The sequence below is a fragment of the Pristiophorus japonicus genome, chromosome 8 (genome assembly GCF_044704955.1).
Source record: "Pristiophorus japonicus isolate sPriJap1 chromosome 8, sPriJap1.hap1, whole genome shotgun sequence".
NCBI classification, from domain to species: Eukaryota; Metazoa; Chordata; class Chondrichthyes; family Pristiophoridae; genus Pristiophorus; species Pristiophorus japonicus.
This window is the reverse complement of record NC_091984.1, coordinates 98,259,134-98,276,027: the sequence shown is the minus strand read 5'-3', so window position 1 is coordinate 98,276,027 and position 16,894 is coordinate 98,259,134. Positions and strand designations below refer to the sequence as shown.

The 16,894-nt window shown below is 45.8% G+C and overlaps 1 protein-coding gene across 1 annotated transcript in view; it reads left to right on the top strand.

The window, feature by feature from the left end:
- hmcn1 (hemicentin 1) overlaps positions 1-14,605 on the top strand; it is a 744,329-nt gene extending 729,724 nt beyond the window's left edge. The window contains exons 104-107 of the mRNA XM_070887155.1: positions 256-615; positions 1,671-1,790; positions 12,424-12,550; positions 13,812-14,605. Coding sequence (XP_070743256.1) covers positions 256-615; positions 1,671-1,790; positions 12,424-12,550; positions 13,812-14,178 — 974 coding nt within the window. The 3' untranslated portion in view covers positions 14,179-14,605. The remainder of the gene's footprint in view (positions 1-255; positions 616-1,670; positions 1,791-12,423; positions 12,551-13,811) is intronic.
- The last annotated feature ends 2,289 nt before the right edge of the window (positions 14,606-16,894 follow it).

The window sequence follows — 16,894 nt, the reverse complement described above, 5'->3', positions numbered from 1 at the left end:
GAAGGAGAACATATGCCTCAGTCAAACAGATGTCTACATTGTACATGTTCCTATCAAATAGCTCTTACTGTTTTTAAGTATCTTTATTCAAATTCTGTCTGGAGTAATGTCAGCAAAACTGGATTACTCCATGTGTGACAGGCTTACTGTTCGATGAGGTCCTCACTGTATTATCCAAACTGATCCTCTTTTTCTGTGTTCTCTTTTCTTTCCCTTTCATGGTATAATATGCTGCGGCCCATGTCATATGAGCAGACATTGACGAATGTGAACGGGTGCCTAAACCTTGTGCATACCAGTGCATCAACACCCCTGGCAGCTTCAAGTGTCTCTGTCCACCTGGACAACATTTGTTAGGTGATGGGAAATCTTGTGCTGGATTAGAGAGGTTGCCAAATTATGAGAGAATTTATAACTTTGCCCAGTTCCCCAATGTGGGTTACTTCAACCAGCAACAGACGCAGCAGCAGCAGCCGCAGTATTTTAGTCAGTCCTCTCAGTATAGATCCCATGTGGGCTACGGAAGCGTTTACCGTGCAGCTTTCTCCAGGACTGGCAGGAGCATTAGAAAAACATGCCCTGAAGGCTATGAGGCAAAGAATGGCAATTGCATAGGTAAACGTCAGCCTTTATAAATGGAATCTGTTCTTTTTATGTAAGATAGCTGAAAAAATATTGATAAAAATGTCTTGAAAGCTGTGAAGCTGATGTACCATTACACAGGAAATTGTTTCTGGATTATGTTCACTAGCGTAACTCATCTCTCGCTTTCAACAGTTACTAGCAATATTTCCTGGAGACCTTTGGCATTATTTACTTATATCTTTGGATTTTTAAAGCCACAGTATATTTTCCTTAGTTTGAATGTATATTTCAATTCAATTTCACCTCTACCACCAGTATTGACCAACTAACAGAACCCATCAAATTTCTGGTTAGATAGGTTGCAGCATAGTCCCAGCCAACATAATAGGAACATGCAATCACAGATATGCAAGGCTTTTGTTCTGCCGCTTGACCACTGGATCATACCCTGTTTTGGTAACAAAGTCCCAAACTAATTGTCTCAAAGATTAATCATATTAATGTAACAACTGGTAGAGGTAGTCGCTTCAGCATTCGGCACCATTTAACATGAGACAATGTAAGGTGTATCTACAAACCAGAGCTACTAAAACAATGCATTTCTTTTTAATATATTAACCCTTTCCCACCAAAAGAGAGCATTTTTAGGCTCACACATGAAGAGCAGCCACTTGGACTTGGTAGTAGAGCACTACTGGCAGCTATGGAACCATTCCCCCAGCTTAGCACTTTCAGGAGAGGAAGGGGGAAATTACCAAAAATACAATAAAATGTCAATTCTGTGAGTTCAGAAAGGAACTTGAGTGTTTATTAAGCATATATAATCCCTTTTCTGTTTATTCTCATCAGCATTTTTAAACTTGTTTTTTTAACAATACTGCACAATGAAATTGGTCAAAAGAAGTCTTTCTAACCTACCGTGTATTAATTCTCTTAAATGCAACCTATCAATTTTAACTCTATCACTCTTTAGATTTTCTGCAATAATCATGTAATTTAACACCATCTTCATTTGTCAAAGAACAGATGAATCACTGCCAGTTGTTGCTTTTTCTGTGTCAAATTGTGAAATTCTCTGTTCGCAGATATTAATGAATGTGAAAACAAGGAACCTTGTCAGCATGACTGCAAAAACACAGCAGGGAGCTACCAATGCCTCTGCCCCAGTGGATACCGGCTCATGCCCAACGGGAAAGCATGTCATGGTAGGATAGTGTTTTATGAATTCCTAGTAATACCTCTAGGGTTTTCATTTCCTCTGGGAGTGCACGTACACTAACTTAATGCAGTCATTAACCTGTTTATTTTAAAATGGCGCAAGAGCCATTAACCAGTGCTCGGCTCGAGATTCCTGTATACTTCTATCAATTCTGGAAGGGACTGGCAGCTGCTTAAAATAGTTATTCCGTTAGAGTTGCATCCTTATAATGTAATAGAAATACATCTAGAAACTGAAAATATGATAGAGTAGTCAGCACATATTCCAAAAGGGAAGGTCATGCCTGACCAATCTTATTGAATTCTATGAAAAAGTAACAGAAAGAGTAGATAAGGGTAATGCAGTAGATGTCATATATTTGGATTTCCAAAATGCCTTAGATAAGATACCACATTGTAAGGTCAGAATATGTGGAGTCACAGGACAAGTAGCAGAATGGCTACATAACAGAAAACAAAGAGTCGGGGTTAAAGATTGGCAAATAATAGGAAGTGGTGTTCTACAAGGATCAGCGCTGGGACGACTGTTGTTCACCATTTACATAAACGATTTGATATCGGGAATCGGAAGTACAACTTCAAAATTTGCGGATGACACCAAATTGGGGGATGTAGTTAATACAGAGGAGGGCTGCGAGAGATCTTTATGATTATGAAAAGATTATATAGGGTAGATGTAGAGAAGATGTTTCCACTTGCAGGCGAAACCAGAACTAGGGGCCATAAATGTAAGATAGTCATTATTAAATCCAACGGGGAATTCAGGAGAACCTTCTTTACCGAGAGAATGGTTAGAATGTGGAATTTGTCGAGGCAAATGGCAGAGATGCATTTAAGGGGAAGCTAGATAAATACATGAAGGAGAAAGGAATAGAAGGACATGCTGATGGGGTTAGTTGAAGAAGGGTGGGAGGAGGCTCATATGGAGCATAAACATCAGCATGGACCTGTTTAGCCGAATTACCTGTTTTTGTGCTGTAAATAAATACTTAGAGAAATTGAAAGAATACTAGATATAGGCTTATATATAGTCTTGCATCTAACACACATCCATCACACTCTGTTACAGTTGCAAAACAGTCATTGACCTAGAGCTTAAAGTTTACAAGCGATTACAACTGCACTCTGGTTGACCTCAGGATTGTATCAGTAGCTACTGTTGCATGGATTTGCCTACTTAGTACAATGGGCTAGAACCTCCACTTTTTTTGCATGCTTAACACCCGCTTAACACCCATTTTACTGCTGAAATGACGTATAACGCCCAGATATCGCCCATTTAGCCACAAATGGAAACTGACGGGCATTTTTCGGAAACTTATCGCCGAGCGTTACTTTCCCCATGTGCTTAACGACGGGAAAAAATAATACTGCCTGCCCACTTTTTTTGGGGCGGAATCATCAGAATGGGCGAAATCAATGCCCATAATATCGCCCAGCGTTAATTTCCGCACTGATTTAACACCGAGATTCAATAATACCACCCACCCACTTTTTTTGTCGTAAAGAGCATATTTACCAAAACTAGCGGCCATAAGATCGTCCAGCATCAATTTCAGCACCTCGCCCAAAAACCGCCCAGAAAAAGTGGAACTAACCGAAACTAATCACAATGTTATGGACGCCATGTTCTACATCACATGTCGCATCCTTTAAAAGGCTGCCGTGCTTCAACCTCGGGGGAGTTCGGATGTACTCTGGAGGTCGTTGGAGTTGACGTGAACATCTCTACAAACATCTTGACCATACTGTGACCGATTGGAATTTAATAGGTGTCTTCGTCGGGCCATTCATTCTTTGTAACCAATCGGTGGAAAACCGAGCTACAGCAATGGGGCCTGTCCTTTCTCACCCTCTCTTGATGACCAATTACATGCAGCAGACTCGAGATAGCTGAAGGTTCGCTCCACAGCATTATGTGCCCAATGTAAGACGTGACAGACTGATGAGGAGGACCAGACGTTACACCCCTCGCAAGTACAGGGAGAAGCAGTCTTACCTCGACTTGCCCGACACCACCTGCCTTCGGAGACTTCCAAAAAGAGGTTATCACTGAGGTATGCCAGCTGATAAGGGGAGATCTGCAGCCTGCCAGCATCATCAGTACTGCACTTTCTGTCGAGGTCAAAGTCACCGTGGCACTGTCGTTCTATGCCTCGGGTTCTTTTCAGGCCATAGCTGGAGACATTTGTGGACTTTCTCAGCATGCCAAACATTGCTGAAGCCCTGTATGCATGCAGGAGGGACTTGATCAGCTTCCCTATGATCGGGGAGGCACAGAGTGAGAGTGCTCTCGGATTCTCCAGAACTGCAAATTTCCTCAAGGTGCAGGGAGCAATAGACTCTACACAGATCACGATGCGGGCACCTTTTCAGGATGCAGAGGTTTTCAGGGACCGCAAGGGATTCCACTCCCTAAATATGCAACTCGTTGTCGACCACCAGCAAATTATATTGGCAGTGAATGCTCAATTTGCGGGCGGCATCCATGATGCTCACATCCTGTGTGAGAGCACCGAATTTGATTTGTTTAACAATCAGCCACAAGGTCAATGCTGGATTCTTGGTGACGAAGGATATGGCCTCGCCACCTGGCTGATGGCCCCCTGCATGACACCCACACCGAAGCCGAGAGGCAATACAACGAGAGCCACACAGCCACACACAATATCGTGGAGAAAACCATTGGCGTGTTTAACAGCGCTTTAGATACCTGGACCACTCAGGAGGCGAGCTCCAATACCACCCTGAGCTGGTAGCTCAATTCGTGGTGGTGTGCTCCATGCTGCACAATTCGGCTATCAGGAGGGGACGAGAATTGCCTGAAGAATCTGACAGTCCACCTCACCAGAGAGAGGAAGAGGAGGACGAGGAGGCGGACGCTGACATCGGCCCAGACAGTCAGGCTGATGCTGAAGCCATGCTCCTGCCCCCCTGTAGACCACATGAAAGGGCCCGTGGTGGCATGATAGCTGCAAGAGCCTTACGTCAGTAGCTCATCAATGATCACTTTGCCTGAAAGAACATTGGTTTTATTTACAAGGCTGACACACTGCTGGGTGTGCAGGTCATACATCAATGGTGGGCATCACCTTGCCACCTGGCCGAGGAGCTCCTCAGGCAATGCTTCATTGGGCGAGGCAGGGGGCGGGGGAGCAATGACGGCCGAAACGCAGCTTGGACGGATATGGGAGAGGACGGTCCTGAGATGGGAATGTGCTCTGAGCCAGAAGCAAGACATTGCTGCTGGCTCTGATGTGTGGTTGGCAATGGGGGTGTGGCACCTTGGGGTGCAGTGCCACGCTCCGGGACCACTGGGAGCCTTCTGCCACCAGTGTTCCTGGCTACCAGCTCGAGGGCCTCCACCATCCCTTCCATGTTATATCTTATTGTTGGACAAAAACTCGGTGCCAACTATGTTCTTGGTGCTTAGTAGGCTTTTTGCTGCTGGTGAATCTCCCTCGTGCCTCCCACAACAGCCAAACAAGCACACACCACAGCCACACATGCCTTCAGACCCTCTGAGCTCCCTCTCTCTCTGTCTCCTCTTCTGCGCATGTCATGATGACCCTTGACCTCCTGAATCGCGGGAATCGAGCGTTGCCATACCGTTGCTAAGGATGGTGACACTTTATGGCAGAAGATCAGTGAGATTTAACGCTACCACCTGTGGTGTCCTTACACCTTACTATAGAATCACACGAGGCATCTATTGCAGACAAGGTCACTACGTGACCTGAACCTTTATTCCCAGGACCAAGAAGTGCTGACCCTGCGTGGGACCTCCCTTTATATACCTGGATGACCAGGTGAGGAATGTCTCCCACAAGTTCACCCCCTGTGGTCAAGGTGTGCATTACTCAGGTGTATACAGTGTACAGTGTTGTTACATAAAGGTTACAGTTATGTGAAGGTTACAAACATGACATCACCTCCCCCCAACGTCTTTGAGTCAAAGATTGAGTCTTTCAGACGGTCGGTGTTCTCTCGTGGAGCGCCGCAGTTGGGGCTCTGGTGGTTGGGCCTTGCCATGCGTGTCTGTCGCCTGAGATGATTCCGGCCTGTCCGATCTGGCCGCAGGGACTGTGCATGCTGGTGAGTGTCCTTGTTGCTCGTTCACTGGCAGTTGTGTGGGTAACATCTCATGATCTTCCTCAGTGTCCATGCTGAACCTTTTCTTTACTTGGTCCAGATGTTTGCGGCATATCTGCCCATTGTTAAGTCTGACCACTATGATCCTATTCCCCTCTTTGCCAATTACAGTTACCTCAAGCCACTTAGGTCCCAAAGCATGATTGAGAACGAATACAGGGTCATCAGTTTCTATGCATCTCCCCACTGAGTTGCGATCATGGCACTCGATTTGAGACTGGCGCTTGCCCTCAACAATGTCTGACAGCTGGTTGAATGAGGTACAGCCGCGTTTTAAGCATGCGTTTCAAGAGTAGTTCCGCGGGCGGGACTTCCGTGAGCGAATGTGGGCGGGACCTATAGGCCAGCAGGAGGCGGGATAGGCGGTACTGAAGGGAGGGTCCTTGAATCTGGAGCATGCCCAGTTTTATGATTTGAACCGCACGTTTCATCTGGCCATTGGAAGCCGGCTTGAACGGTGCTGTCCTGACGTGATTGATACCATTACCCAACATAAACTCCTGGAATTCATAGCTAGTGAAACATGGGCCATTATCGCTAACCAGGATGTCCGGCAAGCCGTGGGTCGCAAAGACCGTACGCAGACTCTCCACGGTGGTGGATGTCGTGCACGAATTCAATATGATGCACTCGATCCATTCCGAGTATGCATCGACAATGATCGGGAACATTTTTCCCATGAACGGGCCCGCGTAGTCTACATGAATGCGTGACCATGCAGTGGTGGGCCAGGGCCACAGGCTGAGTGGAGCCTCCCTGGGGCATTTCCCAGCTGAGCACACGTCGTGCACCTGCGAACCCAGTGTTCCAGGTCTGAGTCAATTCCCGGCCACCATACATGTGACCGGGCAATGGCCTTCATTAGCACGATGCCTGGGTGCTCGCTGAGGAGTTCCCTGATGAATGCTTCCCTTCCTTTCTGGGGCATGACTACCCTTCTTCCCCATAGCAGACAGTCTGGGTGCTTGCTGTGGAGTTCCCTGATGAATGCTTCCCTTCCTTTCTGGGGCATGACTACCTTTCTGGCCTTTCGCAGGCAGTCGGCTTGGATGGAGAGTTCGTCCATCCGTCTGTGAAACTGCCTGACCTCCTCAGGGCATGCTCCGTGTGCGGGCGCCCAATCCCAAGTCGGGACACATTTCTTTATCAGGGATAGGAGGGGATCTCTGTTGGTCCAGATTTTGATCTGGCGAGTTGTGATGGGGGAGCCTGCGGTGTCGGAAGCCTCAATGGCCATGACCATCTCCGCGCTTTGCTCCGATGCCCCCTCCGTGGTGGCCAGTGGGAGTCTGCTGAGCGCATCAACGCAATTTTCGGTGCCTGGCCATTGCCGTATGGTGTAGTCATACGCAACCAGTGTGAGGGCCCATCGCTGTATGCGAGCTGACGCATTGGCATTGACAGCCTTGCTGTCGGACAACAGGGATGTTAACAGTTTGTGGTCCGTTTCTAACTCGAACTTTCTGCCGAAAAGGTACTGGTGCATCTTTTTCACCCCGTAGACACATGCGAGTGCTTCCTTTTCAACCATCCCATATCCCCATTCTGCCTGGGAGAGCGACCTGGAGGCATAAGCCACAGGTTGGAGTTGGCCCTCATCATTACTCTGCTGCAACACGCACCCAACCCCATAGGATGATGCATCATACATTAAAACCAGTTTCTTACAGGGGTTGTACAAGGTCAACAGCTTGTTAGAACAAAGCAGATTCCGCGCCCGATTGAAAGCCCATTCTTGACAGTCCCCCCAAAACCATTCACAACCCTTACGCAGGAGCACATGCAGTGGCTCCAACAATGTGCTTAAGTTCGGTAGAAAGTTCCCGAAGTAGTTCAATAGTCCCAGAAATGACCGCAACACCGATGTGTTGTCGGGCCTGGGCGCATGACGGATCGCCTCCGTTTTGGATTCGGTAGATCGGATCCCGTCTGCGGCAACCCTCCTGCCCAAAAACTCGATCTCTGGGGCCAAAAACACACACTTGGACTTCTTTAGTTGCAAGCCTACCCGGTCCAGTCAGCGTAGCACCTCCTCCAGGTTGTAGAGGTGTTCCTCGGTGTCTCGACCTGTGATTAGGATGTCATCTTGGAATACGATTGTTCCAGGGATGGATTTAAGCAGGCTTTCCATGTTCTTCTGGAAGATAGCGGCCGCTGAACGAATGCCAGACGGACACCTGTTGTAAACGAATAGCCCCTTGTGCGTAGTGATAGTGGTCAGAAGCTTGGATTCTTCAGCCAGTTCCTGAGTCATGTAGGCTGAAGTGAGGACCAACTTGGTGAACAGCTTGCCACCTGCCAGTGTGGCATAAAGATCCTCCGCTCTTGGAAGCGGGTATTGGTCCTGTAGTGACACTCGGTTGATGGTGGCCTTGTAGTCGCCACAAATCCTGACCGAGCCATCCGCTTTAAGGACAGGAACGGTGGGGCTTGCCCAGTCACTGAATTCAACAGGTGGAATTATGCCCTCTCTTAGCAGTCTGTCCAACTTACTCTCAATTCTCTCACGTATCACATACGGCACAGTTCTGGCTTTATGGTGCACTGGTCTGGCGTCCAAGGTGATGCGTATCACTACTTTGGTACCCTTAAAGGTCCCGACACCAGGTTGAAAAAGTGGCTCAAATTTCTGTAGGACCTGTGAGCATGAACTTCGCTCCACAGATGAAATGGCATGCACATCCCCCCATTTCCAGTTCATCTCGGCTAGCCAGCTCCTCCCCAAGAGCGCGGGACCATTCCCCGGGACAATCCAGAGTGGCAGCCAGTTCTCCGATCCATTGTGTGTGACCACCAAGTTTGCACTGTCTAGTACAGGGATGATCTCTCTGGTGTACGTCCGTAGCTGGGTGTCAATGCGTTCCAGTTTGGGCCTGTTAGCTTTGAGTGGCCATAGTTTTTCAAATTGTTGGGCACTCATATGTGGCTGGCTGGCTCCTGTGTCCAGCTCCATGCGTACCGGGATGCCATTTAATAGAACTTTCATCATCATAGGTGCCATTTTGGTATACGAGCTGTGTATGTCTGCCACATGAACCTGCTGGACTTCCGCGTCCATAGCTTTGCCCCAAGCATCACCTTGCCTTGCAGACCCCTCGTCTGGTTCCTCTGCCTCATAAACTAGCCTCGCTACGGGCTTTCTGCACATTCTGGCCAGATGTCCACTGAAGTTACAGTTTCTACAGATAAATTGTTGAAACCTACGGGTTTTCGCAGCATGTCTGCCACCGCACCTCCAGCATGAGCTGAGATTGTTGTGGACAAAGGAACTGTTAACAGGCATTCCTCTCTGATTGTCTGTTTGATTACTCCTGAGCACTCTGTTGCTGAATGTCAATGGTCCCATCCTGGGACACATTGTCCCTTGTGATGGCGTGAATTGCTGATCCCCCTGCCATTGTCTCTGTTGCTGGCCCACCCTAGAGCCTGTTGCTGCCTGAGCGGTGTCGAATTGCCCTTGCCTGCCTGCGGGGTTCTGAGTCTCGTTTACAATGTTAACTCCCTGGTCCATCGCCACGTTGGAACTAGGGCTGCGCGCGTAAATTATCTTGGTCTCCTCTTCCCCTGCCATGAAGGTCTGAGCTATCAACGTTGCCCTTTCCAAAGTCAAGGCCTTGGTGTCAATAAGCTTCCTGAAAATCCCGGCATGACCAATGCCCTCAATGAAGAAATCCCTTAACATCTCCCCCCTGCAGGCGTCTGTGAACTTAGAGGCTGGCCAAACGCCGAAGGTCCGCAGCAAAGTCCAATATGCTTTGTCCCTCCCGACGCCAGTGTGTATAGAACCGGTGCCGGGCCATGTGTATGCTGCTCGCCGGTTTGAGGTGCTGACCGATCAGAGTGCTGAGCTCTTCAAAGGACTTGTCCGCCGGCTTCTCGGGTGCGAGCAGGTCTTTCATCAGCGCATACGTCTTGGATCCACAGCTGGTTAGTAGATGCGCCCTCCGCTTGCCAGCCGCTTCCTCTCCCAGCCAGTCCTTCGTGACAAAGCTCTGCTGGAGCCTCTCAACGAAATCGTCCCAGTCCTCACCAACACAGTACCGTTCCTCTGTGCTACTGGTGGCCATCCTCGTAGATCGTTGATTCCCGTTTCTCATCGCCAACTGTGGTGTCCTTACACCTTGCTATAGAATCACACGAGGCATGTATTGCAGACACGGTCACTACGTGACCTGAACCATTATTCCCAGGACCAAGAAGTGCTGACCCTGCATGGGACCTCCCTTTAGATACCTGGATGACCAGGTGAGGAGTGTCTCCCACAAGTTCTGTGGTCAAGGTGTACATTACTCAAGTGTGTACAGTGTTGTTACATAAAGGTTACAGTTATGTGAAGGTTACAAACATGACACTGCCCATTTCATATCGCTCGCGGTAACACCCATTTTCCAAAATGGAGACTAAGTGCTTTGAGAATGGGCGAGAAGCCGGCAATCTGAAAACCCGTTTTTACCGCCCACGCCAGAAATAATGCCCATTTTGGGGCGATAAGCACAAAAGTGTTAAATCTAGCCCAATGAATTTAAGAACAGGCTCCCATCTTCCCTATTTTTTAAGCTAGTTTTTTTGCTTTGATACTTTTCTCTTACAGGGGTGATACAGTTCTAGAGGGAATAGCCACCCCTCTGTATCTCACCCAAGTGGACAGACATCACATATAATCTAGACAGCAAGCACTGGCAATCTAGCTGTTTGACTATGAGGGAGCTATCACAAATCGAGTTCATCCCTGTCTTAACCTTATGCCTATAAATATGTCCTTTTCTGCTGGGATCACTGGATAACAATCAGGAGCATGACTTTAGCCAGTTTTTTGCTTCCCTATCCCAGGGGTGCAGAGGCCAATTGTAGCATCCCAACTTCTGTCCTGGTGGGACCAGCTAACTTATCCCTGGTCAGAACCTTGTGATCTGTATGGTCTAATGCTCCACTTATTGGTTATTGTGCTTATTGGTGCCACCAGGCAATCCTTTCATTTCTTCCTCATTGGCCTTTGTAATCATCATTTGAAATAAGCAGAGTAAAATGAATGCTTTTTAAAATCCTAGGCAGCAGAACAATCTTGTGGGTTTTATATATGAATGACAAAATTGCCCAGAGTCTCATGTCTTTCATTAATAAACTCTTATAGGTCTATCCCACCTCATCACATCAGTGAAAAAAATATTACGATTAGAGTACTGTGAATGAATAATGAAATATCTTACAGCCATTATGGTATTATTAGTGAAAAATAATTTGCTCATTTATTTTCTTTGAAAGGTTCCAAAAAAAGGTACTCACGTTTTAAATATGATGGCCCCAAGTTTCCACACGCGGCAGAACAGGCGGCCCTCCGAGCTGGGCGCCCGTTTTTCGCGCCGAAAATGGCGCCTGAAAAAAAATGCGGTATTCTTGAGCACCTTGCAGCTCGATGTCTGCTTGGTGCGGCGCACAGGGGGTGGAGCCTACCACTCGCGCCGATTTTGTAAGTAGGAGGGGGCGGGTACAATTTAAATTAGTTTTTTTGGTGCCAGCAACCCTGCGCGTGCGCGTTGGAGCGTTCGCGCACGCGCAGTCTGAAGTAAACATTGGCACTCAGCCATTTTAAAAAGTGCTGCAGAAAAAGTGAAGATTTGTTTATTGAACCCTTGCAAAGGCTTGCATTTTAATTTTCTTAATATTTCTGTGTGTGAGGGAGTGCATTCTGTAATTAAAGATAGACTGTGATAAACGGGACACATGCACTTGTTTGAGACTATTCAAATTCTTTGTAGCTGTTCAATTTTTAACATTTTTTAATAAAACCACATTGCCCTTCCATGATCAGCACTGAGGCTTCTTCCAGCTTTCTCCCCCTGCCGTCGGTCGGGCCCGACGGTAAACGGCTGCCTCAAGTACTGAGGCTTCCTCCCTCCCTCCCCCCACCGTCGGTCGGTCCCAACGGCAAACCGCTGCCTGAAAGGCCTGCCTGAAGCACTTTCACACAGGTAGGAACATGGTTTATTTAATTTTTTCTTTGCTTATAAATTTTTATTCAGGTTGGATTTATTTGTATAATATTTGTATAAGTATAACTAAGGATTTATTGTAGAATTTAATGACTTCCCTTCCCCCCTCCCCCCCCACCTCGTTCCCGACGCCGAATTTGTAACCTGCGCCTGATTTTTTAATGTGTAGACAAGGTTTTTTCAAGCCTACAAAAATCTTCACTTGCTCCATTCTAAGTTAGTTTGGAGTATGTTTTCACTGTGGAAACTTTCAAATCAGGCGTCAGTGGCCGGACACGTACCCTTTTGAAAAATAAATTCTGACTAGAACTGCAGAAAACTTAAATGTGGAGAATTCCGATTTCTAAGATACTCCGTTCTCCACCAGTTGCTCCTAAAAATCAGGAGCAAATCATGTGGAAACTTGGGGCCGATGAGTGGTGCAAATACATTGCCACAACAGTAATAATGATGTATCTTTTGTTTTTGAACTGTCTAGATGTTGATGAGTGTCTGGAGCAAAATATCCACTGTGGAGCCAACCACATGTGCTTTAACATGAGAGGCAGCTACCAATGCATAGACACTCCTTGCCCACCCAAATACCAGCGAGATCCAGTCACTGGGTAGGTTTCACCAACACCACTAGCTTTGTTCTAATGCTGTTGTTATTTTTCAGCTTCCCTGTTTAATGTATGTTTATCCGCAAATAGGTGACTCCAGACATCTCGTCTGATCCAAGCAGAGAATTCCAATTGACAAAATTATTTCCCGTTCCTGCCCATTGCATTCCTGATTGATTCATAATACTTATTAGGACTAAGTATAAAAGTTTATAAAGGCATTGCTCAACACATTCCTTGCACATTATAAAAGATTATTTCTCAAAGCATCTTTCTATTTACATTCAGTTTTTGTGAGTCTGATTAAATGAGACAAGATAGAAACATTATTCTGCTCCATAAATGGACCATGGAAATCTTAATCAAATCCAAACAGATTGGATTTTTCAGTAGGATGCTGCATTAAGTAGAACATTAAACACTTTTCCTGTTTGTGTTCGCTCAGTGGATTAATAGAATAATGGGTGAGGTTGTCTATCAATAGCAATTATATGATTCATAAAACAAGTAAGCACGTCATTGATGAAGTGTTTAAAATTATTTGTGTTTGAATTACTATTTATATAACCAACATTCCCTCTAAGCTGCACAGCTGTCTGCTGGTCCCTGCAGCCCAGGACTGGCGCTTCCAATATGAAATTTCGCACATGTGTGAAACTTTGAATGGCCTGCGCAGCCCGTTAAAGGGATCGTGCACCTAAATTTAAAATTAAGGGGAACATTGTATATAACTAGTTTATACAGCTGGGTATTTTTAATACTTTAATATTAGTGCTTGCATGGTGTGAGCTAAAAACTTATATTACTAGGCAGTAGAGGACTATTTTCTGAATCTACTGCCAGTCTGGGGTTAATACGCCTTCCAACATCCCCTTCCTTCCCAATAAAACCAAAATGATATCCCCAAATGAAAAATACATTGAAATATAAAGAGTAAATGTTGTGAATATATTGCAGGTTAGTCACAATACAGTTTTGCTGTGTATTTCCCGCAGATTTTCAGTGCCTATAGTTTTGTTTCTATGAGACTATAGTGCTGCTCTTTTCCAGGTCAATTAATTGCAGCAGAGTAACAAGTAAAATTTCAAAGCTATTAATTTTACAGGAGAGTTCCATAGAGGGCAATTCCTCCTTTCAAAAGGTTAGGTTGTTTAAGAAACTGTAGGGCCTTTCTGGAAGGATATAGTAGAATGGGCCAAAAGACTTTCCTCACCCAGTATCTACTTTGTGAGCTTATGAATTTAAATTGATTTTTGTTTTGTAGATTTTGCCTGAAAAACTGCCCGCCCAATGACCTGGAGTGTGCTCTCAGTCCGTACGCCTTGGAGTATAAACTTGTTGCCCTTCCATTTGGTATTGCTGCAAACCAGGATCTTATCCGTCTCGTGGCTTACACTCACGATGGAGTGATGCATCCCAGAACAATTTTCTACATGGTTGATGAGGACCCAATGATACCTTTTGCAATTCGAGATGAGAACTTGAAAGGAGTTGTATTTACAATCAGACCACTACAAGAGCCTCAGACATATAGGATGAAAGTGCGAGCATCATCATACAGTGCGGACGGAAATATTGAATACCAGACTACTTTCATAGTGTATATAGCAGTGTCTGCATACCCATACTAAAAGCACTTCAACAAGTATACTTTTTAATCACCCAAGTAAATAGCAGTCAAGACCACCGGATGCAAATGTTTGAAATCTGCCATTGTCTAATACAGTTTTGTGAAAATGGTGCTATGTTTTGGCAGTGTGCATATCTGAAGCTTGTAGATAGCAGGCACCGATCTGGCATGCTGTTTGAACAAGGGAGAAAAATCATCATTCTCAGCAATGCAATTAACTAAGAGTTCTGACCAAATAGCCACCAGCCATTTAAAGTCAATACACTGTATAAGAAGACGACAAGTTCTGGGAGTCAGATATCAAGATGTATTCTATTTTTATGAAATGTATATATGAACAATTCTCTGTGTATTTTCTATGCAATTACCTATGGTTCATTTATTTTTTTCCAAAAAGCTAAAGTGTAACACCAGATAACAAAATAAAGGTCACACCCTTTTAACTTTCTTACAGTGAGCACTTCATTTCTTTGCCATCTTAAGGTAACATTTCTAAAACCTAATGTACCAGGCTGAGGTTACTAAAATATTAATTGGGTTAATTTTGAGCATCAGAAGCCTGACTCAGATTAAAAACTGCTCACTTCATGCTCCACATTTTTTCTTAAAAACTGGTCAAAAGGTGAAATTCGGCCTTGGTTTTTCATTTTCTTACCACTTAGGAATTTTAATCCTGATATTGATATCACCTAATCATTTGTCTCATCTCTACTACTCTCATCAACCAGGGTGGTGTTCTGCATCATGGCTCTTGGCCCTTCAACTTGGTTTTTCTTTCCAATTCAGAAAATGTCAAAATAGGTCTAGGATTAAAACAAAGAAATCCTCAGATTGAATGGAATTTATCAGTGTGTTCAAGAGACTAGTGAGGAACTGACGATCATTATGAGTGAGTCGAAGGACACTGGGAAAGTACCAGTAGATTGGAAACATGGGCCACGATTTCGCCTACCAAGCCATGCTCAGTGCAGCCGAGGTAGATGGTGGACTGTGACCCCACTGCTGTCTCCATGCTGGCTTCCCCACGACTTTCCCCTGATGGGGCTTGTTAAACCCACCCCGCGAGGTTCAAGGCCAGTTAAAAGGAAGTGGGCCTGATGACATCATTTGATGACACGTCATCAGCCGGTTTCCTTAAAAGGGACCATGTCCACATTCATTTCGACAGTTGTGCTGTCAATGTTCTGCAGCATTGAGGTGCTGCAAACACTGACACACACTGCACAAAGGTGCACGGGTGCACCCAGGCTCTCCCATGATTCTCTCTATATGCTTATGGACGGAGTCCCAGCACGAAGGGAGGTTCTCTTCCAATGGGCGGAAGAAACCTCCCCAGGACACCACGCAATCTGGTTGCATTTGCACAGGAGGGCACAAGAAGGAATTCCGTGAGGAGGACCTGACTGCAGTGGTGCAAACCTTTCAATGATCTCAGTAGATCACAAAATGTTACTACTGCAAAGCCACACTCAACCTCATCCTGCTGTGCCACTTATCACATCCCCATCACTGCCTTCCCTACCCTACTCTTGCACATCCTTACTCACACCAGCTCCCCCCATCCCTCTCCATCTACATTATCACATCCCCATCTCACTAGCCACCCATCACACTCACCCTCATTCTTGTCCGATCATTCCAACTAACAACACACAAGGGTAGGTAGGTACTTGGGTCTTTTAGCCAATTTTCAAGTAAAGTTTCTGTTAATGTGTTGTCAAACATTGAAATCTTTATTTTCAACACTTTGCCTTCTTGGACAGATTTGTGTGCTCTTTTGGAAGTGGCTTAGTGAGTTGTAGTGAGTGGTGCGACACAATGGTGATGAGGGTGAAAGGAATGGTTTGGGCATTGCAGGGATGCTTTATGGTGTTGGTGTGAGGTTGTGCCAACCTGGTGCATCATGTGGCAGCCAGGATATATAGCATCAAGTGAAGTAAATCTGGCCATGGTGAGGCCATCCCTGGCAGCATTGTGGTCATGTGCTGATACCCTGTGTCCTGTGCAGCATCAGGAGATTGTGGAGAAGATTGGTGTTGTTGATGATCTGGTGTGCCTAGTGATGGTGTTGGGGCTGATCGTGGTGCGATTATGAGGACCAAGGTGAGATTTTTTCAAGGGCAGCAGTACTGCTGGAATAGATGGCAGCTGAAGTTGTGATCTGTCAATGGTGCAATAAGTTGCTCCAAGGAGGTGACACTGGATAGAGAGTTTACCCCAAACACTTCCAACCTTCCTAAAGCCAAAAAGTATATTCCAAATTCTGAAGGCTCCAGCTTCTAACATTGGAAAGTGAACAGCTGTGAAAAGGTAGCTTTTAGACCACTTTTTCAGCTGTCACCTATCCATAGGAATGAAGAGTCATTGAAAACCTGACCTAAATACCTGACTTGATCTAAGTGTGGTGAAATTCATCAAAAAGCTGGAAAAATGGTGTTTAAGGACCTTTTAATAACCTCTTAACTATTTCAATTGGCTTACCCGCCACTTAGTGTCAGGTCTGTAAAGCGCAGGTAGGCCTGGCACTTGGGAGACTGACACAGAGGAGGGCTCACAGAGGAATCCAGACCTGGCGTCAATCTTTTAGATTTTGATAGCGGACCCACATCTGAGCGCCGGCAAAATCCTGGCCGTGGTTTCCATTTCAAAGAATGTGACAAAATAGACAGGCAACTACAGACTCGTTCGTCTACCCTTAATTCCATGTATAATAATGG